Source organism: Eupeodes corollae, chromosome 1 (genome assembly GCF_945859685.1).
Source record: "Eupeodes corollae chromosome 1, idEupCoro1.1, whole genome shotgun sequence".
Lineage (NCBI taxonomy): Eukaryota > Metazoa > Arthropoda > Insecta > Diptera > Syrphidae > Eupeodes > Eupeodes corollae.
In genome coordinates this window covers 163,424,409-163,450,816 of record NC_079147.1, presented here as the reverse complement: position 1 = coordinate 163,450,816, position 26,408 = coordinate 163,424,409, and the positions used below count along the sequence as shown (strand labels likewise).

At 34.4% G+C, this 26,408-nt stretch overlaps 1 protein-coding gene across 3 annotated transcripts in view; it reads left to right on the top strand.

The window, feature by feature from the left end:
• LOC129943376 (probable multidrug resistance-associated protein lethal(2)03659) overlaps positions 1 to 26,408 on the top strand; it is a 134,569-nt gene that overhangs the window by 27,822 nt on the left and 80,339 nt on the right. The window contains exons 1-4 of one of the 3 annotated variants that reach the window (XM_056052770.1): positions 8,939 to 9,120; positions 9,176 to 9,276; positions 15,463 to 15,556; positions 21,144 to 21,229. In XM_056052770.1, the coding sequence (XP_055908745.1) occupies positions 15,480 to 15,556; positions 21,144 to 21,229 (163 nt within the window). In that variant the 5' untranslated portion in view covers positions 8,939 to 9,120; positions 9,176 to 9,276; positions 15,463 to 15,479. Of the gene's footprint in view, positions 1 to 8,938; positions 9,121 to 9,175; positions 9,277 to 15,462; positions 15,557 to 21,143; positions 21,230 to 26,408 lie in introns of those variants that run through there. The other 2 variants (XM_056052769.1, XM_056052768.1) reach the window with 2 other exon arrangements.

The window sequence follows — 26,408 nt, the reverse complement described above, 5'->3', positions numbered from 1 at the left end:
AAATATGAAAAAAAAATGTTAGATAGTTAGATTTGCTGCTGTGGTTGTTCTAGTTTTAAGTAGTTTATAGGTAGAATAGGTAGTTTTAGTTAGTTTTAAGTTTTATTTAAGGACCTTATTTTAAGTAGTTTGTAAGCAAAAGTAAAAAAGGATATTGATGTTAGTTTTTTTTTCTCAAACTTTTCTAATAAATACAAAAATAAATAAAATTTAAATTGAAGTAAAATAGATCTTAAGGCCGAAAGGCATTAGTAATTAGTGTTATAGTTTAGCTTAGAGTGTCCGTATGGGACCATTAAGTTAGTTGTAAGTTATGGATAATTAGGCTAGTTTTATGATTTTTTGTCTAGCTTTAAGATATGTTTAAGATTGAACTAATAGAAATGAATTTAAAAAAAAAAAAAAAGTGCGTTGGACTGTCATGCAAGGGGTCTTGGGTTCAATCCCTGCCTGTATTGACAAATCCTTCAAGAGTAATTCTTGTCATGAAAAAGTGCTTTCTCAAACTAGCCGTTCGGATTCGGCCTAAAATTGTAGGTCCCTTCCATTCCTGACAACAGACAGGAATGGTTGAGAGTTGTAAGTCACTAGGCCCTGGTTCACAACGGACTGTTGCGCCACCCCATTTTTTGACAAATATAAACAACAAAATAAAATAAAAATACACAAATCGTCCAAAAAAGTTCTATATTTTACTTTTACTCAATTTAAGAGCGGATAAGTAATTATTAGTAAATGCATGTAAATGCAATGTTTCATATTCTTGCAATACGAATATATACTTACTTGAATTTTTTTTAAATTATTAAGTGTTTTTTCCTTTTAAAATTGAACAAATTAAATTAATAAACAACACAACACAAACTAAACCGAAACCACGATTTCACAAAACACAAGCGATTCGCAAAAGGTGTCAGGCAAAATTCAAAAATTGAAATTCTGCGTCGGCGCCTACTATGATGGCACACAAGTGTTTTGAAATACCTATTCAAAAATTTCAAAAATTTAAATTTTTTCCGGCGCCTGTTACGATGCTCGATATAATAAACAGATTCTTCGGCTTGGGCCAAAACTTCGGCCTAAAATGGCCGAAGGTTTGGCCGCATGTGGTTTTTTTGGCCGAACTTCAGCCGAACCGAAGCCGAAGCTTCGGTCGGGAACTAAAAAAGAGATTGAAACACAGTACTTAATATCTTATTAGTAATTAGTATCAAATATATTAGTTTTTAATATTTTTTTTTACTTTTATAAAACAATAAGTTCACTTTATTAAGTAAATTTTAATTATTTTAATACTATTACAATTAATTGTAAGGAAAACATGGGTCGCGGTAAGCATTGTTAACTAGAAGAGTAAGCTGTAATTTTTTTTTGTTCTTGCTTTGGCGGAACATATACTAAAATTGGAACGATACAAAACGGCGCATTACAGCGCTAATTGGATTTCAGGCTAGGTTGCCTTGAGATCGCCATTTCTACCTACCTAAGCTGTCATTTTAGTTCTACGAATTGAGGGAAAATCTTTGAGAGAAATAGTCAGAATAAGGAGCAGATCTCTCTTCAGGCAATTTGACCGCTGAGAGCTAAAAATCAGCTGGAAAAAACAAGCAAAACAACCCCAAGAAAAGATTGAAAGATCATTTGCGCCCCTTACTACGAGAAGCGAATCGAACGTTTTACTTAAAGCGAACCCTTGAGAAATCCAATATAAAGCAAAATTAAGATGGGCGAATTTCGATTTTCAAATGGTTTAACATTTTTTTTCCAAGAAAGTTGGCTTTGGAAGTGAATATTAAAATGGTATTCGGGAAATGAGTGATTTTAAAAACGTTCGCTTAAAGTCGAACATTCGTTTCGCTTCTCGAAATAAGGGCCTAACTTGTTCAGAAGGATCGCAAGAATGGTGCCCTTTTTAAGGAAAACAAAATAAAATAACGCGGTTTAAATTTGCCCACGATCATTTTGATTGGAGTGGGCCAGTAGGAGGCAAAAAGTGGACCAAAAATTTGTGGATGTACGAAACAGTGATAAATTTGTTCGGAACTTATGGATTCCTTTGAAAGAACTAAATCCCAAATACATCCAGAAAACGGTCAAGAATGGTGGCGGCAGTATTAAAATTTGGGGTTAATTTGCTTGGACCAATTTAATTGAGGGTAAGATGGATCAAAATATGAAGGTGAATATAATGAAGGATACGGTACTGCCTTATGGGGACGAGAACAAATGTGCTCTACAGCATAACAACGACCCTAAGCCCACATCTAAATCTACTCAAAAGTATTTTGAGACCAAAAAATCAGCGTATTGTAATGGCTATCATAATCACCTGCCTTAAATCTCATAGAACATTTTGGGGAAGATTTTAAATACACGGTTTGGAAATAAATAAAGCCGAACTGTGGAGGATGGTTCAACAGAAGTGGTAGAATATTTCAATTGACAAATGCCGCCGATTATTTGACTTAATGTCCAACAGATGTTACACTGTAATTAAAGCTAAGACTATAAATAATGGGTTATTTTATTTTGAAAGAAAAAAATTAAAAAAATTAAGATCAATCTTGAAAAAAAAATCTTTTTAAGTCAGTAAAAAAACAATTTTTTTAAACTCTGTTTGGTTTTCCTATTTTAATGTCCATATCTGTATATTCTTGTGAGAAATTTTTATAAGATCTAATACAAAATAATTATAGATTCAGAAATTAGCCTAATTAAAACAAAATCATTCACAAAGTGATAAATTAATCTGGTGAATAGGTTTTCTACCTTCGCTGATCTCAATAGTTTGATTAATTTTTTCTAAATAATAAAAAAATTATCCCGTAGTTTTACTCAAGCTTGAAGACTTTAATCTTAATGAAACATTAAATACAAAGTACATAGTTGTATAAAAGTACGTAGTATGCCTTACTTAAAAATTAGTTTTTAAATGTATTTAAACGAAAATACACAAAGTAGGTGTACAGTGTTGGCCAAAACTAAAGCAACAGTTCCCTTCAAAGATTAAGAAATTATAATTACATTTTTTTTTGTTAATTATTTTACTAAATCTTAAATCAGTTTAAAGTATTTCAAAAAAGTGAAGAGCATTTAAAGTGGACAATTTCCAATTGAAAACAGTAGTATTATTTTCGGACGAATTCAAATTTAATTTTAAGGAAACGGATGGTTGTCAACGTGTTTGACGTTCAATTAACCGAGGACTATATCCTGCGTTTAAAAGAGGAACCATGAAACATGGAGAAGGACGCATCACGGTCTAGGTGTGCTTCTCTGAGCAGTAAGTTGGGCCTATTTCCAGCACAACAACGATCCAAGACACACCGCCAAGTTTGTAAGGTTGCAAGGAATGGTTTAGTGATCATAAAGTTGAGCTGATGGAATGGCCAGCACTGTCTCCTGATCTAAACTCCATACAAAATATATGGGAGATTGTAGATCGGAGAATTGAGCTCGAAAATTGTAAGACTCTAAACGACCACTTTGCCCAAGTCAAAGAGGCTTGGAATAGTATCCCTAGCACTATTATCACCAGGGCCGGGCAAAGCATATGTGCAAGATGTGCAAATGCACAGGGCGCAAAATTCTGGGGGCGCATTACCAGGAGCAAGAAAATGTAATCTGATCATCTCCAAAAAAAAAAACAGCAACAAAATCCGAAAAAATAGAGCAAGTATTTACGTTTACTCGCGAGTAAATACTTGAGAAGCTAGTAAAACCCGGAAAATGCCAATTTTGGTATGAATAAACGCAAGTAAACACTTCTGTAGCAAATCAACCCGACCCCAGACTTGCAGTCGTACTTGTACACGAAAGATGGCTGCATTTATGAACCTGCGTGGTGTGAAACCTTACAGAGACCGGCGTGGTATACGTCCCGATCTATCTAAGGGGCTATTACGGTTTGAGCGCGAAAACGTAGATTTTCTCACTTCGCACATTCTTGATGAAAACACTGATGCAAGGGGCGGAGGATTAACTTTACGACATTTTTCTGAGATACGTTAGTGATCCAGGATTCCAAAGTGGTGTTGCCAACGACATGGAGGTTGAAAGAAGTACCGTCAGCAGAAAATTTTCAAGTGTATTGGATAAAATAGTGTCGAAGTCTGAAGATTGGATTAAATTTCCACGCACTATTGAGAAAGAGGCCAAGGGTGTAAAAATTAAAGAGGAATGATTCTAAGTGGAGTCGACTCGTTCTTGCACAGGCAGTTTTTTTTTTTGAAAGTTAATGACTGCTGTATAGGGCACTTTTAATGTATATCTAGTCTGGTGCAGAATGCAGATTGTTTCAATTTATTGTTTTTTCCCTTTGTTGTTTAATTAAGATTAAATAAATAGCTATTGGTTTTTAATAGAAGTGACGTATTTTATAAGAAGAAAAGACCGGAATGTGACTGACTCAGTTGATCTTAGACAAGCTTGAATTACATGGAATTTTAATAAATATCTGTCGAAGCCAAAGTTATGATAATGGTTCGAATATGAAAGGATAAGAAGCGGGTGTTCGAACCCTTGAACCAAGAGCATTTTTCGTTCCATTAAGCTCGCATGTCTTAAATTTAGTGATTAATGATGCTGCTAGATGCTCATTATATGCAGTTAAATTTTTCGATGCAATTCAATGTTTGTATAACTTTTTTTACAAGTTTCACAACGAGGTGATATAGTTATAAGAAAAAAATTCCAAGTCTTACTTTGAAACCTCTTCCTGATACTAGATGAGAGAGTAGGTTAGAAGCATTGAGGCCTTTAGAAACAAATTTAGAAGAAAAATTTGATGGGTAGGTTTGTTCAATTAACCGAGCGTATTGCTAGTTCCTTAGAAATACTAAATGTTTCCTGAAGCTTTATCATTGCGATCTCAATGGAAGAAAGACTTTATGCTGATGAATGTCCTGAAACAATATTAGACCCGAAACAAAGATGTAAAGTAGATTTTTTTTTCAAAATACTTAATCAAGTCATTTAATCAATTACAGAAATCAATTTTTCATTTTTAAGTAACATAATGGAATGTTTAAAAAACAAAAATTTACGTGCTTCATGCCTTAATTTGCGGAATGTTATAACATTACTTACTTACTTACTTAAGGTGGCGCTACTGTCCTGTGTGAACTAGCGCCTCACCCAACAAACTTCTCCATCTAGCTCGGTCCCTAGCTAGATGTCTCCAGTTTCACGCTCCAAGTTGGGTGAGGTCACTTTTCACTTGCCGGAGCATTGGTTTCCATACGCTCTACGTGACCCAGCCATCTTAGTCGCTGGACTTTTAAACTTCTGGCTAAGTCTACGTCGCTGTACAGCCCGTACAGCTCGTTGTTCCATCTTCTCCTCCACTCCCCTTCGATGCATACGGGACCGTAGATCACACGAAGAACTTTTCTCTCGAACCGATCCCAAGGTGCTTTCATCTGCTTTTCTCATAGTTCATGCTTCTGCACCATATAGAAGGACGGGGATGATAGGGCACTTTGGTCTTTTGAGAGAGGCCACTCAATTGCTTTCTAAGCCGAGAGAAACAGCGGTTAGCAAGAGTTATTCTGCGTTTGATCTCAGCGCTGATGTTGTTTTCTGCGTTTACAGCGGAGCCTAGGTAGACGAAGTTCTTGACTACCTCAAAGTTATGTCTGTCGATGGTGACGTTTTGACCAAGATGTCGCGTCGGTGTTGTATTTCCTTTCTTAATGACACCATGTACTTTGTTTTGCCCTCATTAACCGTTAAACCCATTTTTGCCGCCTCTGCCTCAATACTCACAAAAGCCCCCTTGACATCACGCTGAGTTCTTCCGATTATGTCAATGTCATCACCATCTGCCAGTAATTGGACAGACTTTTGAAAGATAGTGCCTCTAGTGTTGACGTGTGAGCTCTGCACTATTCTTTCAAGCACGATGTTAAAAAAATCACATGACAGCGCATCATCTTGTCTTAAACCTATTTGACTACTAGACATGGCTCTGACATGGCTCGTCTCTGTAGATGCTGTCATATGCGGCCTTGAAAGCGATGAAAAGAAGGTGGGTGTCGATATGGTGTTCTTGGGTTTTTTCCAGGATCAGCCGTAATGTGAATATTTGATCGACTGTGGACTTTCCTGGTCTAAAACCACACTGAAAAGGAGATATGAGGTTGTTGACGATTTGCTTTAGACGTTCACTATTACGGCAGAGAAGATTTTATAGGCGATGTTAAGTAGACTGATTCCTCTATAGTTGGTGCAGTTTAGAGGGTCTCCTTTTTTCAGGATCGGGCAAACAATACTGAGGTTCCATTCATCGGGCATGCTTTCTTCCAACCATATCTTACAGATAAGTTGCATGCTCCTAACCAACTTATCTCCAGCTGCTTATTAGACTTCGGCTTAGATATGGCAATCCTTAATTCGTCTAAGTCGGGAGGACTGGATTGTTGGCGTTCGTCGTCTATGTGGAATGGATCATTCTGCCTGACAGCGGAATTTGGTTCGTCGTCGCCGTTATACAGTCTGCAGAAGTGGTGTTTTCATATCCTCAGCATTGACTGCGGTTCCACAATGATGGGTATACTTTCGTCTTTGTAACCTTCGGTTCTAGGTTTATGTACCTGTGAATTTCGTTTCACCTGTTCATAAAACTTTCGAACTTCATTCCTGCTTTTAAAATTCTCAATCTCTTCGACCGCACGCTTCTCATGCCCTCTCTTTTACCATCTGAGAAGTCGGCGTTTCTCTCGCCTCTTCTGCTCATAGAGCTCATGAGCAGCTCTCGTCCTTTTATGCACCGCTTTGCGTGCCTGTTGTTTGGCTGCATTTGTCTGCCGACATTTCTCATCAAACCAGGGATTCCTTATTGGTGGCTGCTTGAAACCCAGCAAATCAGAGGCGGCTTCTCTGATTGGATCTTGGCAATGTTGCCACTGGTTTTCGATACATAGTGTTGGCGGCAGAAAACTTCGAGAGAGGTTACTTGTAACTCGGTCGGAGGAGGATTTGGCTATCGCTTGCGATTCAAGCCGTTCGACGTTGTACCTTCTCCCAGCATCTCCCTGTTTTGCCTTGTGTCTGGAAACCCGAAGTGCTACCTTTGCTACAACGAGGTCGGTGCTAGCTCCTCAGAAAGTTCGGACATCCATGATGCTGGCGTCGATCGCAATGTGGTCAATCTTGTTGACGGTAGATTGATCTGGAGATCTCTAAGTTCCTTTGTGGATGTTGAGGTGTGGAAAACGCCCCGCAGCTCTCAAGAAAACTGCGTGGGTGAAAATATGGGGGTAACATTTTGGTTAACCCTAAATATCTTACGAGCCAAAAACGCTAGAGACTTGAATTAAATTTAATATATGTAATATATTGTATCGTGATACAAATATTTAAAAAAAATCCAATTGAGAAAAAAATTGTCACCTCGAAAATTTTACGAATAAAAAATGATTTCATCGTCGAAACAATTTTGTGTCGAAAAATAACGTTTTCAACATCTGTTAAAATTTTGAAAAAAATCGAACTGACAGTTTTTTTTATAAAAATGAAAAATTTAAAAAAACATTACTCAAAGTTGGTAAAAATTGATTTTCGACTCAAATATCTATTTAAAACTTTGAGTTATTGGCTTTAAACAACTTTTATCTTTTAAGAAATATTAATGTCAACAATCAGTAAAATTTTGAGAAAAATTTAATTGACTGTTTTTCTTACATAAAATAAAAACTTTAAAAAAAATTAACAAAAGTTGGTAAAAACTGAGTTTCGACTCAAATGTTTTTTCAAAACTTTGATATTGGCTTCAAACTGCTTTTATCTTTTATGAAATATTGTTTTCAACATTCAGTAAAATTTTGAAAAAAATCTAAGTGACAATTAATACCTAACAAAAAAAAACAATACTTAAACTTGGTAAAAATTTACTTTCGACTCAAATAGCTTTTCAAAAATTCAAAATATTGTCTTCAAACTTTTTTTTATTTCACACAAAATAATATTTTCGATATTCAGTAGTCCGTTTTTTCATACAAAAAATAGTATTCAAATTTGGTAAAAATTGATGTTCGGATCTTGATATCTCTCAAATTAATGCAATTTATCCAATTTGTAAAAACTTACGAAATGCTTCTTTAATTGGTAAAAAATCGTTTTCGACTAAAAATATATCGAATAAAAACAAGATTTTCAAACTAAACTGTTTCTTTATATAAAAAATGTTGTTAATAAGTTGGAAATTTTTAAGAATAATTCAACTAACAACTTTTTTAACCCGACACCAAAAACCAACAAACTTTTAAGTAAGACAAATCGACAAACGGGATGGGAAGTTATCAGTGTGGGTCGCATCCAAGCCTCTTCTATCTTTTCCAATTTGACAAGTAATCAATCCTTTTACAAAAACCATTAAATGAAGTTGTGCAGAAAATAAATAATTCATAGAATAATAAAGTTCAGCTTTCAATTGAATGATAAAAGATGATGATGAAGTAGACTGGTCTTTCTAACTAACTTTTCATTAAAGTTGTCTTAATTAAAGGTTACTTTTAATCAGCTGGCCAATCGATATTAGAAACTTTCCATACTTTATAAGTCCCTTATATCGTTTGAACCTGCCCAATGTGTCAAATTTTATTTTTGGTAACAGTCTTATTCAAGTAAAGTTGAGAAGTAACATTGATCGTGTGTAGGTCCCTTCACAGCTTACATATTTTAATGACTTTTCAATGAAACCGTTAATTCGCAAAACTAAAAACCGCACCGCAACAAATCTTACGATTGTCCCGATGCTGGTCTTTGGTTGTTGTAGCTATAGTATTGTTATATTATATAAATCTACAGTGCACTCAATCAACTCTTCTCTCAAGTCTCCACAAAAAGTCACAAACGTTGACAACAACAACTATGGATTACTCTTACTCTTACACAACATTAAACCAGTCACCTCACCAGTTGTAAAACACAAACGGGATCGACAAAACGTCTGGGCTCAAGCTCAATCCGCGTTTAAGGAAAAATAAAAATAAAAGTGGTTTAAATAATTTGTACCCACAAAGCTGTACATTAGAACTTTTTGTGTTTTGTTTACGTTTTTCATTTTCTCCATAATATCATCGGCATGGGAATTTTTTAACGTTTTTAGTTATTTATTTAGTGAGTACAAAACAGAATAAAATACATAATCAAATAATTAACTTCTTTTCCTTAGATTAATTGTGTAATGAATATGAATTTAAAAGTTGAAAATTGCTAGAATCTTGTTCCCGAAAAGCTTTGTGATTGTTGTGGTTTCTATCTGGAGACGGTTTGGTTTGCAAATATTTTAGTTTTATTGTACTCCTACTTAAGTTTAATTTATTTTTTAAGGAACTTTAAATGGGAAAACTCTGCGCGTTGCATTCGTTGCACGTTGTAAATTAAAATAACAGTTTTGTCGACTCGTAGTTCTCATATTCGTAGCATTGATTTTCTAGGTACCTACCTCGTGGTTCTGACAACAGTTATGTTAAAGTTCCTAAAGCAACACAACAAAAAAGAAAATAGTAGACGCAAAGTAGAGTGAACCTTGCAAGTGAAAAGAGTATACATACATATATACTGTGATAAGTTCCTGCTTTATAGTAAAACTTATTACAAAAACAATAGACCGGTGCCGGTGGCGGGTTTGAATGAAGGTTACTCGCACATGACATGAGTTCGCCATTCATTTTGAAGGGCACATTTCACGTGTGTAGGATAGGTGCGTGTAGAGTAAAAATTTCAAATATGTAGGCACTTATTTTATAATAAAACTAGGTATTTACTTAATGTACTTATCTATAGTTATAAGTTATTATAAAACAAGCCACGCAGTTTTCCTATAAGTCTTGATTTCCAGCTAAATTTAATACCTTCTAATAGGTATGTATTAAATACGAATACGATACTCTTTATAAATCAGTTAACTTTTGAATAAATCCTTTAAAACGGCTTTTTTCCTTATTAACTTTCCATAGGAAGTTATTGTGATGGGTCCGATTTGTCAAATTGAAAATTTTGACATTTCTCGACATTTCAAGGTCCCTAGAGTAGAAATAAAAGATTTTTAGAAAGATGTCGGTGCGTGCGTGTGTACGTACGTTCATACATTCGCGACATTTTTTCGTCGTCCATAGCTCAAGAACCAGAAGAGATATCGACTTAAAATACATTTCGTTATACAGATAATAAGGCAGAAAGGGCCCCCAAGAAAATTGCGTGGTGGTTTTTTTTTACCATAGAAGTTTAAAAAAAGGTGAACATTTTGGTTAGCCATTAATATCTGACGAACCAATGACGTGATACCAAACCGATATATTTTTGGAAAAAAATTCCAATTAAAGTTTTTTTTTTTATAAATCGAAAAAACTGAAAACAAAAATTGGCACCTCGAAAATTTTACGATTAAAAATTGATTTCATCTTCGAAATAATTTCGTGCAACGAAAATTAACGTCAACATTGAGTAAAATTTTAAGAAAATTTAATTAACTTTTTTCTTACAAAAAATAAAAACTTAAAAGTAAATTTAACAAAAGTTGGTAAAAATTGATTTTCGACCCCAATATTTTTTCAAAAAATTGGAATTATGGCTTCCAACTAACTTTAACTTGTAAGAAATATTGTTTTCAACATTGAGAAAAATCAAATTGACAGTTTTTTGACAAAAAATATAAAACTTAAGAAAACATTAATAAAAGTTGGTAAAAATTGATTCTCTACTCAAATATCTTCTCAAAACTTTGAGATATTGGTTTCAAATTACTTTTATTTTTTAGGAAATATTGTTTCAACATTCAGACAAATTTTGAGAAAAATTGAATTTAAAGTTTTTTGACAAAAAATATAAAACTTAAAAAAAAAAAAACATTAACAAAAGTTGGTAAAAATTGATTTTCAACACCAATATCTTTTTAAAAAATTGAGATTATGGCTTGCAACTAATTTTAACTTGTAAGAAATATTGTTTTCAAAATTTAGACACATTTTGAGAAAAATCAAATTGACAGTTTTTTGACAAAAAATTAAAACTTAAAATAACAATAATAAAAGTTGGTAAAAAATTGATTTTCTACTCAAATATCTTTTCAAAACTTTGAGATATTGTTTTCAAATAACGTTTATCTTTTAAGAAATATTGTTTCAACATTCAGACAAATTTTGAGAAAAATCGAATTGACAGTTTTTTTTTATAAAAAGTAAAAACTTAAAAAATAAACATTCCTCAAAGTTGGTAAAAATTAAATTTCAACTCAAATATCTTTTCAAAAATTTGAGATTATGGCTTGCAACTAATTTTATCTTCTAAAAAATATTGCTGTCAACATTTAGTAAAATTTTAAGAAAAATCGAATTGACAATTTTCTTACAAAAAATAAAAACCTAAACAAAAAAATGAATAAAAGTTATTAAAAATTTATATTCCACTCAAATATCTTTTTAAAACTTTGAGATAGTGGCTTTAAACTACTTTTATCTTTTAATAAATATTGTTGTCAACATTGGGTAAAATTTTGATACAAATTTAATTGACAGTTTTTTTTTACAAACAATAAAAACTTGAATGTAAATTTAACAAAAGTTGGTAAAAATTGAGTTTTATCATTTCAAAAATTTGAGAAAATGGCTTCAAACTAATTTTATATTATAAAAAATATCGTTTTCAACATTTGGAAAAATTTTGAGAAAAATCTAATTTACAGTTTTTCTTACCAAAAATAAAAACCTAAACAAAAAAAATATTAAAAGTCGCGTAAAAATTGATTTGTGACTCAAATATTTTTTCAAAACTTTGAGATAGTGCTTTAAAACTACTTTTATCTTTTAAGAAATGTTGTTGTCAACATTCAGTAAAATTTAAAGAAAATGTAATTGACTTTTTTTACAAAAAATAAAAACATAAAAAAACAATACTAAACCTTGGTAAAAATACTATCGACTCAAAAAGCTTTTAAAAACTTAAAAATATTATCTTAAAACTCTTTTTATTTCACAGAAAATATTGTTTTCGATATTCAGTATTTTTTTTTTATATAAATAAGAAATGCTTCTAAAAGTGGTAACAAATTGTTTTCGACTAAAAATCTATTAAACAAAACTTAAGAATAATTCAACTGACAACTTTTTTAACCCAACATGAAAACCTACAAACTTTTAAGCAAGACAAATCTACAGACGGGATTTGAAGTTATCAGTGTGGATCGGATCCCAGCCTCTTTTCTTCCTTTTTTTTGGACGACAATTACTAACCTTACAAAAATGTCTGCTTTTCACTGATATTTCATCATGGCAGAATATCGTGAACTATAAGTATCATTAGTCTAAAAATTAGACCTCTTCTACTTAGGGATTCTTGACCATTATAATTGTGACCTCTAAGAAATACAATTTGAACACATTGCTCAAAAAATTTTTTTATTCAATTTTGATTGATTTCTCGTGATGCTTTAAATTGAGCAGGTTCAGACAGGGGCGGATCCAGAATTTTAATCGGGGGAGGGTGGTATTGTCACACACTTAACTTAGAACTAAGTTTTTGAACACCGCTTAGAAATGTTCTTTGAATGTAAATTTAAAGGAGGCTGACATTTGACATTTGGCAGGTTAATCAAGGGGGGGGGGGTTGTTAACTCACTCCACAATAAAATGAGTTTTTGAGCACCGCTTAAAAATGTTCTTTACATGTTAATTTAATGTATACCTTAACCTAACATTTATACATATTTTAAGGACCAAAGTGTAAACTTTATTGATTAGAGTAGTTTAGGACACTGTTGTCCCCAAGATATGGTCCTTACTATTTAATTTCGACGACTTCCAAAAAATGAAAGAATTCTAAGATTCCAACAGAGTTAAAATACAATGATGCCTATCACGCGCTACGTCGTAATAGAAAAAAGACTACGAATCCCGAAAAATCTATTACAAGTTCCCTTCATATTGGAAAATCTGGTACGAACTTCGAAATTCGTAGAATTTGGTATCACAGCCCAAAAAAAAAACTTGAAATATGTTGTTCTTTTCTGTGACAGGTTTTTTCTTTCGTAGACTAACAAAATCTGATATTTGAACCATAATTTTGGTACATAATTTTCTTTCTAAGGTGTTTAACACTTTTGTTAGATTTGTAGAAAATGTCGATTGTGTCATTGCGATCTTAAAATCATTGCCAGTGCTAAGCTGATAGTCACCTATCTTAACATAGTCAAAAATCTTAACAATGCCCTCCACCGAAACATTGGTGTCATCGATAATTATAAGACACCTGGCTCCAGCTCCGCTTTAAGTTCTTCCAACACGTATTTGAAAGCGTCTTTGTTGAGCCTGAAGTTCTTTCTAAATCTGCTACAGATATCAAGGAAATGGAAAAATTAAAGTAATTGGAGTTAAATACTTCCAAAGTTGGATCCAAATCAAAGGGATTGCTTGTGTCCCTAAGTTGCCTTCTTCGTATTTTCATCTCCTGTTGCTGCACTGCATCTTCATCAACTGCAACAACTTCAAAAACTCAAAATTCAATTGTAGTTTAACAAACAAAACAGAATTATGAATTTGACTAACAGCCTTATTACGGTTGTCAAGAATCAATTAATTGACAATTGAAACATTTTGTCAATTAATTGATAAATTGGTATTATGAACGCGAGTTGATCATTTTTTGATCCATTGTGAACAAATATCACAAATCTATTGTGAATAGTGCCTATCTATTTGTGAGCCAAATTAGATTTTGTAATGTAACTAAAAAAGATCTTTTATCTACATACATATGTTCAGCCAAATCCATCGGATTTGAAGCATCGCGTAGTTTTCTTCGAATCGTTGCTTGCTCCAAAGTATTTTCTTCTTCAATTTCATTTTCACCGAAAAATAGTTCAATAGTAGACATGCTTTTGGCTTTTGCGATCCGTAAAATATTTGTTCAACAAGGAATTTGTGATTGACTGAAAATTTGATAATTAATAAATATTTTGACAACCATAATACCAAGACTGTCAATTTGAATCATTCACAATAGATCTAATTTCTGAAGAGCGTTCACAGTTTATCAAAAATTTTGATTGCTGACAACGATAATACCAATTCATCAATTTCATTGAAAAATGTCAACTAGCGTATTGATAATTGACAACCGTAATAGCGCTGTAAATGAATTTGACAGAAAGGACAGTGACGCCAGACCATTAATAAACATACTCATTTGGGAATTTTTCATTTAAAGACGAAAATGTTTTAGTTTTATTCAGTAGTAGTATTGGTAGTTTCATATAATATTTTCGATCGAAACAATGTTACAAGTTGATAAGAACCTATTCTAGTAGCAAAAAGTGCACAAAACTCAATTTTTTCCAAAATAAAAAAAGGTAAAAAAATGATTTTGGGGAAATTTAAAGGATTTTTTTTAACTTTAGGGATTTTAGTTTCTTGATTTTCCTGAAATGTTTTTTTTTTTTCAAATCCCTTCGGATCTTCTGATTGTATTTTTTCGTAATTCGTAGCGGAATTTTTCATTCGGGGATCATAAATATAGTTAAAGGGGTTTTGGAGCATTTTACTCAGAAATGTTAGACATGGATTGAAACGTAGCTGTTTTCCAAAAATAAGATATTATGCTCTACAAAACGCAGAAAATGAAAAAGTTCGCCAGAAAAATGTGATATTGTTTCATAGAAATTCAAAATAGAAACAGACGTATTTTTCGGAAAAAATTTTCGGGAGTCTATTATTACTATTGTCATCAGTCGGCTTACTCGTGGATAAGAGCTGAGGCTAGGAGACCAGTTTTAAAAAATTACTGTTTTGCGTGAATTTTTTGAAAATATTTAAATTGTAAAGGAGTTACCAAAACTTACAAATTGTAGAGAGACACATCTTTTTCTTGAATTTAAGGAAATTAATTTACTTAAACGCAACTTGATTGAGGCTAATATTCGTATCAGCGTACCACAACAAACGTTTTGAGATATGCGAGATCCTTTTTTGGATTTTGAAAAAGGATTGACTATTGCTACTTCTTTTGTAGAAGGCTTTGATTCTGTGTTTTATTTCCATGGATAGGTTTTTCAGCATTGGAAAAGAAATCCTGTCTCTGCTTGAAGTCTTTCCCTTTACTTTATTCAGACAGCTATCAAATTCAATGAAAGTTATTGGGTCTTCAATTCTTAGGAATGTTGTGTTAGCTGGTTGAAGTACTTGAGCGAACTGTAAGTTATTTCGTCTAAGAATTGAATAGGGAAGGCTATATTTATTGAAGCTATGACCAATTTTGGACCATCTCTATGAAAGCATCTTATAGATGCCACATTTTTGCAGTGGAGTGTTTGGGATGATTTTGGATTGCATTAAGAAGATTGATTTTAGTTATGTCTGCTCGTAAAAATATCTTTTTTAGAAAAAAAGTTAATTTACCAACTTATATGCACATAAAAACAAACTTCAGTTAATTCCTATTTAATTCCTATCTTTTTTTTAATTTCAGGTCAATAAAATTGAATCATGCAGTCCATGAAAGCTGATGCTTTGCCACAAAATCCTCGGGAACGAGCAAATCCACTTTCGTTTTTATGTTTTTGGTAAGTTAAATAATTCAAACAGTAAAATACTGGACACTTAAGTTAGTTTAATTAATTTGGTTTATAGTATGAATAATTTAATTTTATAAAATACGTTTTCTGTAATCAATTTGATCATTTTTGTAAAGCTTTTAATGGAAGCTCTCAATGGATTTTAGGATGTTTGGATTGTTACGATTTGTAACAATGGGCAGGTTGAGTTGACATAAAGGACTTGAAAGCAAGGCATGTTTCTAGTATCTGATTGGCCAGCTGCTAAAAAATTGGCTTACGATAAAAGCAACTTTATTGAAAACTCTCCCTAATTATCAACCCAAATTAAAAAAAAAAATTGGGTGGCGCAACAGTCCATTGGGAACCAGGCCTAGTGACTTACAACTCTCAACCATTCCTGAGTGCGAGTACTGTTGTCAGGAATGAAAGGGACCTACAATTTTAGGCCGAATCCGAACGGCTAATTTGAGAAATCACTTTTCCATGACAAGAATTACTCTTGAAGGATTTGTCAATTCCTTCCACATTGCGTGGGTGGTTTTTTTACCATAGCAGTTTGAAAAAAAGGTGAAAATGTAGGTTAACCTTAAATATCTTACGAACCAAAAACGCTAAAAACTTGAATTAAATTTTATATAATATATTGTAACGTGATACCAAGCAGGTATATTTTTTGAAAAAAATCAATATAACGGTTTTTTTTATAAATCAATGAAACTGAAAAAAAAATTTGTCACCTCCAAAATTTTACGACTGAAATATGATTTCATCTCTAAAACAATTTTGTGCAATGAAGAATAATGTTTTTGACATCTGATAAAATTTTAAGAAAAATCTAATTGACAGTTTTTTTTACAAAAAATAAAAACATAAAAAAATGTGTAGAAGTTGGTAAAAACTGATTTTCGACTCAAATATCTTTTCAAAACTTTGAGATATTGGCTTTAATTTACTTTTATTTTTCAAAACATCTTGTTGTTAACATTCAGTTAAAGTTTGAAAAAAATCGATTTGACAGTTTTTGTACAAAAAATTAAAAACCGAAAAAAAAATAACAAAAGTTCGTAAAAAATGATTTTCGACTAAAATATCTTTTAAAAACTTTGAGATAATATGTTCTAACTAATTTTTTCTTATAAGAAATATTGTTTTCAACATTAGAACAAATTTTGAGAAAAATCGAATTGACAGTTTTTTTACAAAAAATAAAAACCTAAAAAAAATGTATAAAAGTTGGTAAAAATTGATTTTCGACTTAAATATCTCTTCAAAAATTTTAAATATTGGCTTCAAACTAATTTTATCTTATAAGAAATATTGTTTTCAACATTTGGTAAAATTTTTAAAAAATTCGAATAGATAGTTTTTTTACAAAAAATAAAACTCTAAAAAATAACAATACTAAAACTTGGTAAAAATTTACTTTCGGCTCAAATAGCTTTTCAAAAATTAAAAATATTGGCTTCAAACTTATTTTATTTCACAGAAAATATTGTTTTCGATATTAAGTAATTTTTTATATAAAAATCTAACAGTCCGTTTTTTCATAAAAAATAAAATCTACAAAAAATAGTACGAAAATTTGGTAAAAATTGATGCGAGTACATATAGACAACCTTTTAAGCAAGACAAATTGACAGACGGGATTGGAAGTTATCAGTATGGGTCGCATCTCAGCCTCTTTTTTAAGTTTTGTGTGCTACTGTCATAAATTTGGCAGATTGATTTGTTTTCTGCAAATTTGATTTTAAATTTAGAATATATCAATTAACTTTATTTATATCGGAATTTTGGAAAATTTAATTTACGCATTCATTAAGTTTGAATTGAAATAACATTAGTAGGACCAAGAAAAGTACTTAAAGTCTTTTTCAGTAATTATATTCATTTATTAAAAATTTTTACAATGGGTCCAATTTTCTCAAATTCAAAATTTTGACATTTCTTTACGTGTCAAGGTCCCTAGAGTCCAAATAAAAGATTTTTAAAAAGATGTTTGTGCGTGCGTGTGAACGTACTTTCGCGACGTGAATTTTGTATACAGATAATAAGTCAGAAAAATGCAGAATGAGCCTACAAGAAAATTGCTCGGATATTTTTTCAAACTTCGAGATTTTGAATGAAATTTTATCTTATGAAAAATATTGTTTTGAACATTCAGTCAAATGTTTGATTATGGCTTCAAACTTATTTTATCCTATAAGAAATATTGGTTTCAACATTTGGTAAAATTTTAAGAAAAATCGAATTGAAAGTTTTTTTTTACAAAAAGTGGAAACTTAAAACAAAATTTAACAAAAGGTGATAAACAGCCCTATTCTGCTATTTACGTGAGTTACGTTACGTTACGAATCGTATATTCGATTCACCTATTCTATTCCCTTTCACACTGCGTTTGCATTCTGCTATTCATCGGGTGAATTATCCCAAAACAATTTAACATTCAAATAAACTGCTGTTCATGTACAAATCTTGGAAATATTGGATAAATTGTTATGATTCATACAAAAATTAAGTTTAATCAATCCACCTAAACAGAATAATTTGTGTAATTTTTGGAAATCAAGACTCAGGAAAATTCTCTCAAAAAGTCCAACAATATCCATTGCTTTAAAGACAGAAGCAGGCACGTGGACTATCACAGATGAAGAATCTCTTAATCTGTTATAAGACACTCACATTCCAGGTAGCTCTAACATAATCAATGACTTAACATCAGAGTCTTTAGCTTATACAAGCGATTTAGTTGATCTAATAACGCGGGAAAAACTGCAATGGGCCATAGGCAGCTGTGATCTATATAAATCTCCAGGACCAGACGGAATCATTCCGGCCGAACTACAAAAATGCTCAGACATGATCATTCCACCATTGGAAATCATTCTGACAAGCTGTATAAGGTTGAGATATATTCCCAAAGCCTGGAGAATGGCAAAAGTAGTCTTCATTCCCAAAGCAGGGAAACCCTCACACGTTAACCCTAAAGATCTACGACCAATCAGCCTGTCATCCTTCCTTCTTAAAACCTTGGAAAGATTGATTGAAATGTATATCAGACATAATTTAAAACCATGTCTCATTTCCACAGCTCAACATTCTTACTCTAAGGGAAACACGGTAGAATCAGCACTTCACTCACTGTTACGTACTATTGAACATTCCCTCGAATACAAAGAATATAACCTGGTAGCGTTCCCAGATATTGAAGGAGCTTTCAACAACGTCAGTTACCAGGCGATCACAACAGCAATGATAAGCTGAAATTAGATAAGTCACTCATAGATCTTATAAGTCTCATGCTCAAAAGCAGGACAATAATTTCTAACATGAGAAGTTTTACTACCACCAGATCGGTGAGTCGAGGCACTCCCCAAGGTGGAGTCCTTTCGCCTCTTTTATGGAACATGGTAGTAAACGACTTACTTACAGCATTGGAAATAAAGGGTTTCAAGGTGATTGCCTACGCTGACGACGTTGCGATAGCCGTATCTGGGAAGCACCCCCAAGTTCTCTCGGAACTCCTACAAAATGCCCTAAACAGGCTAACTAAATGGGCTAAGCAATGTGGATTGGACGTCAACCCACACAAAACAGAATTAATACTCTTTTCGAGAAGATATAAAATTCCTCAGATTAGCCCACCCAAGATTAAAGGAATACCATTAAGCTTTTCCGACCAAGCTAAATATTTGGGCCTCATTTTAGACAAAAAACTAAATTGGAAGGCAAATATTGATGAAAGAGTCAAAAAGGCTACTGTAGCGCTTTTTACTTGTAAATAGGCCATAGGATCAAAATGGGGCTTCTCCCCAAAAATAACCCACTGGCTATACACTTCGGTAATCAGGCCGATACTCATTTATGGAGCCGTCGTATAGTGGACCGCACTGGACAAGATAGTAAATCTAAATAAACTCATTAAAGTCCAGCGGTCAGCAGGTATGTACATCACAGGAGCACTTAGCTCAACACCAACCGCAGCACTGGAAGTGCTTTTAAACCTAACACCACTTGACATCTTCTCTAAAAAGGTGGCTGTCAACTCATGTGTAAAGCTTAGAGCCACCTTTTTTCGATCATCTCTGAATGAGATGACGGAACAGTTTAACATTCGCCTCATTTGTGTGCCCGGCCACAGAGACATTCCGGGAAATTGCAAAGCCGATGAGCTCGCCAAAAACGGAACACTTCTGCCTCATGTTAGACAAAAACATAACATAGGAACACCACTTGCTACATGCATATATCTTTTCAAGCAATATGCTCTAGAAACAACAAATGCTAGATGGTCACAAAGTACCACCTGCCTAGCAAGCAAGTAAATATGGCCAAGTATTGACTTAAAACGGTCAAAAAGCTTGATATCACTGAGCAGACAAAGTATAAGCTCTACAGTTGGTGTAATAACGGGACACTGCTTCATAGGAAGCCATGCTCTGAGACTAGGGGTCTACACAAATGACTTCTGTAGAAGCTGACGACGAGGAGGAAGAGGAAACGGTCCAACACCTTCTATGTACATGTCCAGCACTCTCCATTAGAAGGAACTACTTTCTCGGTATTCCCTTCTTCGATAACACCAGTGAACTGGCAACGATTGACACAAAACGTCTCTCTAACTTTATTAAAAGTACAAAATGGTTTGTTTAAATTCATTACTCTCCCATTAGTAATCTCATTAGTGGTATCACAATGGACCCTTGAGGTCTACGTGCGTCAATGACATCTGGACAGCCACTCCAACCTAACCAACCTAACCTTGTAAAAGATAAAAAAAAATTCCCGGAATTAATATTATCATATTCGTAGCAGTACAATATTTCTATTCGAACACCTTTAAGTCGAACTTTAATTTTTAGATACGCGTAATTCGCGTACAGTTGAATTTTGCACACGGGAACGTTTCGGAAAATTCAACTTTACGCCCGTTGTTGTGTCGAAAAATACGATTTAATACTTCTGCGGCAAAATTTATTTTTCGCTTTCTAAACTCAAAACGGATTCGTGGAAATTAACAATTCTAAATTTTACCACACTAGTATCGAAATTTACTTTAACGCTCAATTCGCGCATTTCTTTTAATGAAGAATAAATAAGGTACCCGAGATAATTACTAATTAGTCCAGCATATTTCCACACTTCGCAAAAAAAAAAAAATACTTCGCCTAGGCTACATGGATTTAATATTTTTTGAGTTTAAAGTTTTGGGTTAATAGCGACTTAGGCTATGTGGGTTTGACTTTTTGAAGATAGTAGCGAGTTGAGCTATTTGGGTTTAAAGTTTATGGGATTAATTGTGAGGTTATATAGGTTTAATGTTTTTGGGGTGTATAGCTTTTGTGGGGTCAACTAATTTTGGTTTATTAGATTTTACCCTCATTTCCACAGGGCTCGGGAATGCAGTCCCCTCTAGTCCTCTATTAAGCCAAAGCTGCCTGACTTCTAGGGCTGCCACAACTGTCGTTTTAAGGGCACCTTGTGCAGATCCAAAACACTAGTTGATAGCTGGGTCAATATCTTTGAAATTTTCTTTTTAGTGGTCCACTTACAAATTATTCAGTAAAATTTAAACGTATTCTTCTTATCTTTTCAGTTATACAATACCCACATTTCGTAAAGGTAGAAAAAAAGTTTTGGACTCTGGTGACCTTTATGCTGCTCTCAAAACTCATAAATCAGGTAAGATTAATTCACTTTTTTTTAATTAAATTTTTTGAAGTAAACAAATAAATGTTCATGAGCCTAGTATACCCAAGTAAAGCCTTTGGAACAGAACAAATACATGAGTTTTCTGAGGTCATCTAAAGTCGAGGAATTATTTAATATCTTTATACACAACAATCAATTAATCCACGTTATGCATGCCTGTCACATAATAGGAAATATCAGACGGTTTTAAAATTGTTTCACTACCTCTGATTTGCAAAAGATTTGGACGTGCTATTGAGTATAGATATTTTTTTTTCAGCAGCACATCAAAAATGTGAAACGTTTTACCCAACTCTGTTTTTCCCTCCCATTTTGAGGTTAAAAACTAAGATCAATATGCTTCCATATTCTGCTAATGCTTAAACAGCTGTGTTTTCACTTTAACATGCTAAGCGCTTTTATTGTTTGCAAAAGTTCAAAGTCTTTCGCCAATTTTATGTTTATAAACAAAATTAATTAAAGAGTTAAAAACGTAAAAAGTTTTTGTGATCCAGTGATCCACAAAACAAAATTCATCAAACAAATATTTTTATTAGCCATTATCTCTACTTTTTACTTTTTACAACTTTTGTATAAAATGTCATAGGATGTTTCTTTGTACATTTATAAAAGTCTACTATCGCACAAAAAGAAACAGCTTCTGAAGCTGAAGCTGGGATTGACTTGATTTGTTTTTAATGATTTCCCTTATCGCAAAAAACGTCTGTTGTTACTGCACAACAACTGCAAATAACAATAGACTAAGATACAAAATTGTATAGAAACTTTTATGTGTAATTTTTTCAGCATCTGTATCCGACGCGCCACGTCGCGTCGCGGTCGGTGTGCTTAATAAGTATGTAGCTCGACTTAACAAAAACTATACAAGTCACGCAACCGATGCTGAATCTGGAGTTTGAAGCGCCTCAAGCAATAAAGCAATTTGCAATGCAGTTGCCTTTTCTATGTCCAAGATAAGTGAGCAGAGGGGTGGGAGAAAGTGATGAAATAATAATACAAATTGTATTTGAGAAACTTATGGGAATTTTTTTGTCGTATCCATTTCATTGCTTAACTCGAAACTGGGCAACTTTTCTGATAAAAGATTTGTTAGTAGAGGGACACCGTAAATTGGTGTTCTATTCCCCCAATATGTAGGGTTTCAGAGTGTTTGTCTATGCAGATGACATTGCTATAGCGGTTTCAGGAAAACATCTTAACATCCTAAAAGAGTTCTAACAAAATGCCTTAGATAAACTTATGCTTTGGGCTGATTCACTTGTGCGCGCCACCAGATTAGCGATCTTCCTCTACTGCGCTGTCCTGCGGTTTTTCCACTCAATTGCTTTCTTAGCCCAAAGAAACAGCGGTTAGCGAGAGTTATTCTTCGTTTGATCTCAGTGCTGGTGTCGTTGTCTGTGTTTATAGAGGTGCCTAGGTAGACAAAGTCCTCAACTACCTCAAAGTTATAGCTGTCCATGGTGACGTTTTGTCCAAAACTTCGTCGTTTAATGTTCTTTTTTGATGACAACGTGTACTTGGTCTTGCCCTCAAAAAAAAAAATCAAATGGGGTGGCGCAACAGTCCGTTGTGAACCAGGGCCTAGTGACTTACAACTCTCAACCATTCCTGTGTGCGAGGAATGGAGGGGACCTACAATTTGTATGCCGAATCCGAACGGCTAGTTTTGAGAAAGCACTTTTTCATTACAAGAATTACTCTTGAAGGATTTGTCAATTCCCCGCAAGAGGCAATACCCGCGAAAATTATTTTTTTTAAAATTAAGGTGGTACAGGCAGGGATTGAACCCAAGACCCCTTGCATGACAGTCCAACGCACTAACCATCATGCCACGGGTCTTGCCCTCATTGACCACTAAACCCTGCATCTTCTTCGCTTCGCAATACTCATAAAAGCCCCATTGGCATTACGCTGAGTTCTTCCGATTATGTCAATGTCATCAGCATATGCTAGTAATTGGACAGACTTTTGAAAGATAGCGCCTCTAGTGTTGACGTGTGAGATCTGCACTATTCTTTCAAGCACGATGATGGTGGGTGTCGATTTGGTGTTTTTGGGTTTTTTTCCAGGATCTGCCGTAATGTGAGTATTTGATCAACTGTGGACATCCTGGTCTAAAACCACACTGATAAGGACCTATCACGTTGTTGACATTGTACTTTAGATGTTCACATATTACGGCAGAGAAGAATTGGTAGGAGATGTTAAGTAGACTGATTTCTCTATAGTTGGTGCAGTTGAGGGGGTTTCCTTTTTTCAGGATTAGGCAAACAATACTGAGGACCCATTCATTGGGCATGCTTTCTTCCAACCATTTATTACAGATAAGTTGGTGCATGCTCTTAAACAACTTATCTCCAGCTGCTTTAAAAGCTCGGCATTAAAGCCATCTTCTTCAGCGGTTTCATTAGACTTCAGCTTAGATATGACAATCCTTACTTCGTCTAAGTCGGGAGTGCGGGATTGTTGGCTTTCGTCGTCTATGTTGAATGGATCATAATGCTGCCTGACAGCGGAATTCGGTTTGTCGTCGCCGTTATACAGTCTGAAGAAGTGGTGTTTTCATATCCTCAGCATTGACTGCGGTTTCACAATGATGTTTATGCTTTCGTCTTTGTAGCCTTCGGTTCCAGGTTTATGTACCTGTAAATTTCATTTCACCTGTTCGTAAAACTTTTGAACTTCATTCCTGCTTTTAAACCTCTCAACATCTTCGATCGCACGCTTCTCATGCCCTCTCTTTTTCCTTTTGAGAAGTCGGCGTTCCTCTCGCCTCTTCTGCTCATAGAGCTCATGAGCAGCTCTCATCCTTTTATGTAGCGCCGCTTTACGTACCTGTTGTTTGGCTGCATTTGCCTGCCGACATCCCTCATCAAACCAGAGGTTCCTTGTTGGTGGCTGCTTGAAACCCAGCACATCAGAGGCGGCTTCTCTGATTGCATTTTGGCAATGTTGCCACTGGTTTTCGATACATTGTGTTGGTGGCAGAGAACTTCGAGAGAGGTTACTTGTAACTAGGTCAGAAAAGGATTTGGCGATCTCTGGCGATTGTAGCCGTTCGACTGTGTACCTTCTCGCAGCACCTCCCTGTGTTTTCATGGGTCTGAAAACCCGAAGTGCTACCCAACGAGGTAGTGGTTCTAGTCGATGTTAGCTCCTCGGAAAGTTCGGACATCTATGTTGCTGGAAGCGTGTCTGGTGTTGATCGCAATATGGCCAATCTGATTGACGGTAGATTGATCTGGGGATCTCCAAGTTCCTTTGTGGATGTGTGAGGTGTGGAAAACGCGTACTGGCTACCATTACGTTTCGCCCGCAGCAAAATCTATGAGACTGAATCCGTTGTCGGAAGTGTTGTCGTGCCTTTCCCGATTATTCCATTAAAAATATCTTCCCTTTCTAGCTTGGCATTGAATCACCCCGACGGCACAACCTCCAACCCGGAGGGCCAGCTCTTTAGTATATCTACAAGTACGGGGAGCCCGATAAAACCGCTCCTTATAGGCCTGGGCTTCGAATAAGTCGTAGAAGCCTTATAAAGTGTTCACTAAGTAGTTCAACCTAACTGGAACACTGTAGACGCCACCGTTGATTCTATCTCGAGAATTCCTCCGCTGCTGTCTGGATAAGGAGAGGTGCCTTAGTGGAAACACCTCTCCCCCCTCTCTCATTTGCTGCCCCCAACAACTTTCCACTGGATTTGGAACCCCAATCTCCAGTTAAGGGCCTAGTACCAATGTTCACCACGGGGAGGTGAGAGTGGGAGTTGATAGACAGAGGTGGGTTTTGAGAAAAACTTGTGGACGCTCGTGTCCTCTTGAATCCATATGTTGTGTATGTCCACCATTTAAATATTTGTGATATTTATAAAGCACAAATTTGTGGATTCACAAATTTATTACCTGTCTGACACAAATTTGCTTGCACTGATTTGACCGCCCTATTTAAAGTGGCGCCCTGACTAATTGTGTACTTTGTCAATAAACAAATTGCATCTCCCAATACAAATTAATTATTTTATAGAGATAATAAATCATTGGAACAAATTAACAAAATGATACGTGACACAATAATTGAATTCACAATTATGCATGTTGTATCTCAATATAGAGGTAGGTACTACGGACTTATACAAAATATGTGTCTAATCGCTTTTAGTCTAAAAGCTTTTCAACTTTGAATTACTCAGAATGTTTTTTTGTGAAACAGTAGAGGTAGAGGAGAAGTGTATAAAAATTGCAAGTCATTCATAGAGATGAGAAGGCTTCGTCCGTTGTAGGTAAATATTGTCTAGCATCTAATCAATCTAATGTTCAGTAAGACAACATTTATGATGCTTAATCATTTATTTTGATATACTATGAACCTTTGTATGTTATTTACAATTTTGCGTGTCTCGCGGTTAGCTTGTGGTAAATAAAACTATTAAAAACCTGACTTAAAAGTGACGAGCGATGACTGATGAACTTGTGAATGAATAAATTAGAATCAACGATGCATATAATTAATATTAATTACTATAATTTAATATTTGTATGTTTGAATTATTCAAAATATTACAAATAGAAAAGTGGTACAAAATCATTCATTGTTTCATCCTATACTCGCACTGAAATCGTTGTTACGAGCGATTTCAATGTACGCAATTCTTCATGTCTTCAATATTTGAGCCAGAAAACACCCCAAGGTGTGTCTGCTGAAATCTTCGCTGAGCTGGTCAAAAAGCCCACTCGAATATCGGACGTGGTAGGTCGAGCGGAAAACACTTCACTAGTTCCTTACCTCATCTGACCATTGTGTCATATCAGCAAATTTCTCGTGTCAAAACTCCTCAGTTAAAGAAGAACTCCTAAGAGAACCGTTTGGCAATACGAGAAAGCCAACTGGGACGGCCTCATTAATTATTTCTGGATCTTTAACTGGTCACTATGCTTCCGCGATAGTGACGTTGACGCCAGCGCTGATATGATCACAAGTTCGATTCTCCTGGGAATGAGAAATTGTATCCCAAATAGGCTTAAAAGCACCAGGCCTAAGGAAAACGCATGGTTCGATGCGAGCTGTAGAGAGGTTATTAGGGTCAAGAAGGTAAGTTTCCGTTGTTTTAAAGCCAATCCAACTAAAGAAACCGGAAATAAGACCAAATTTT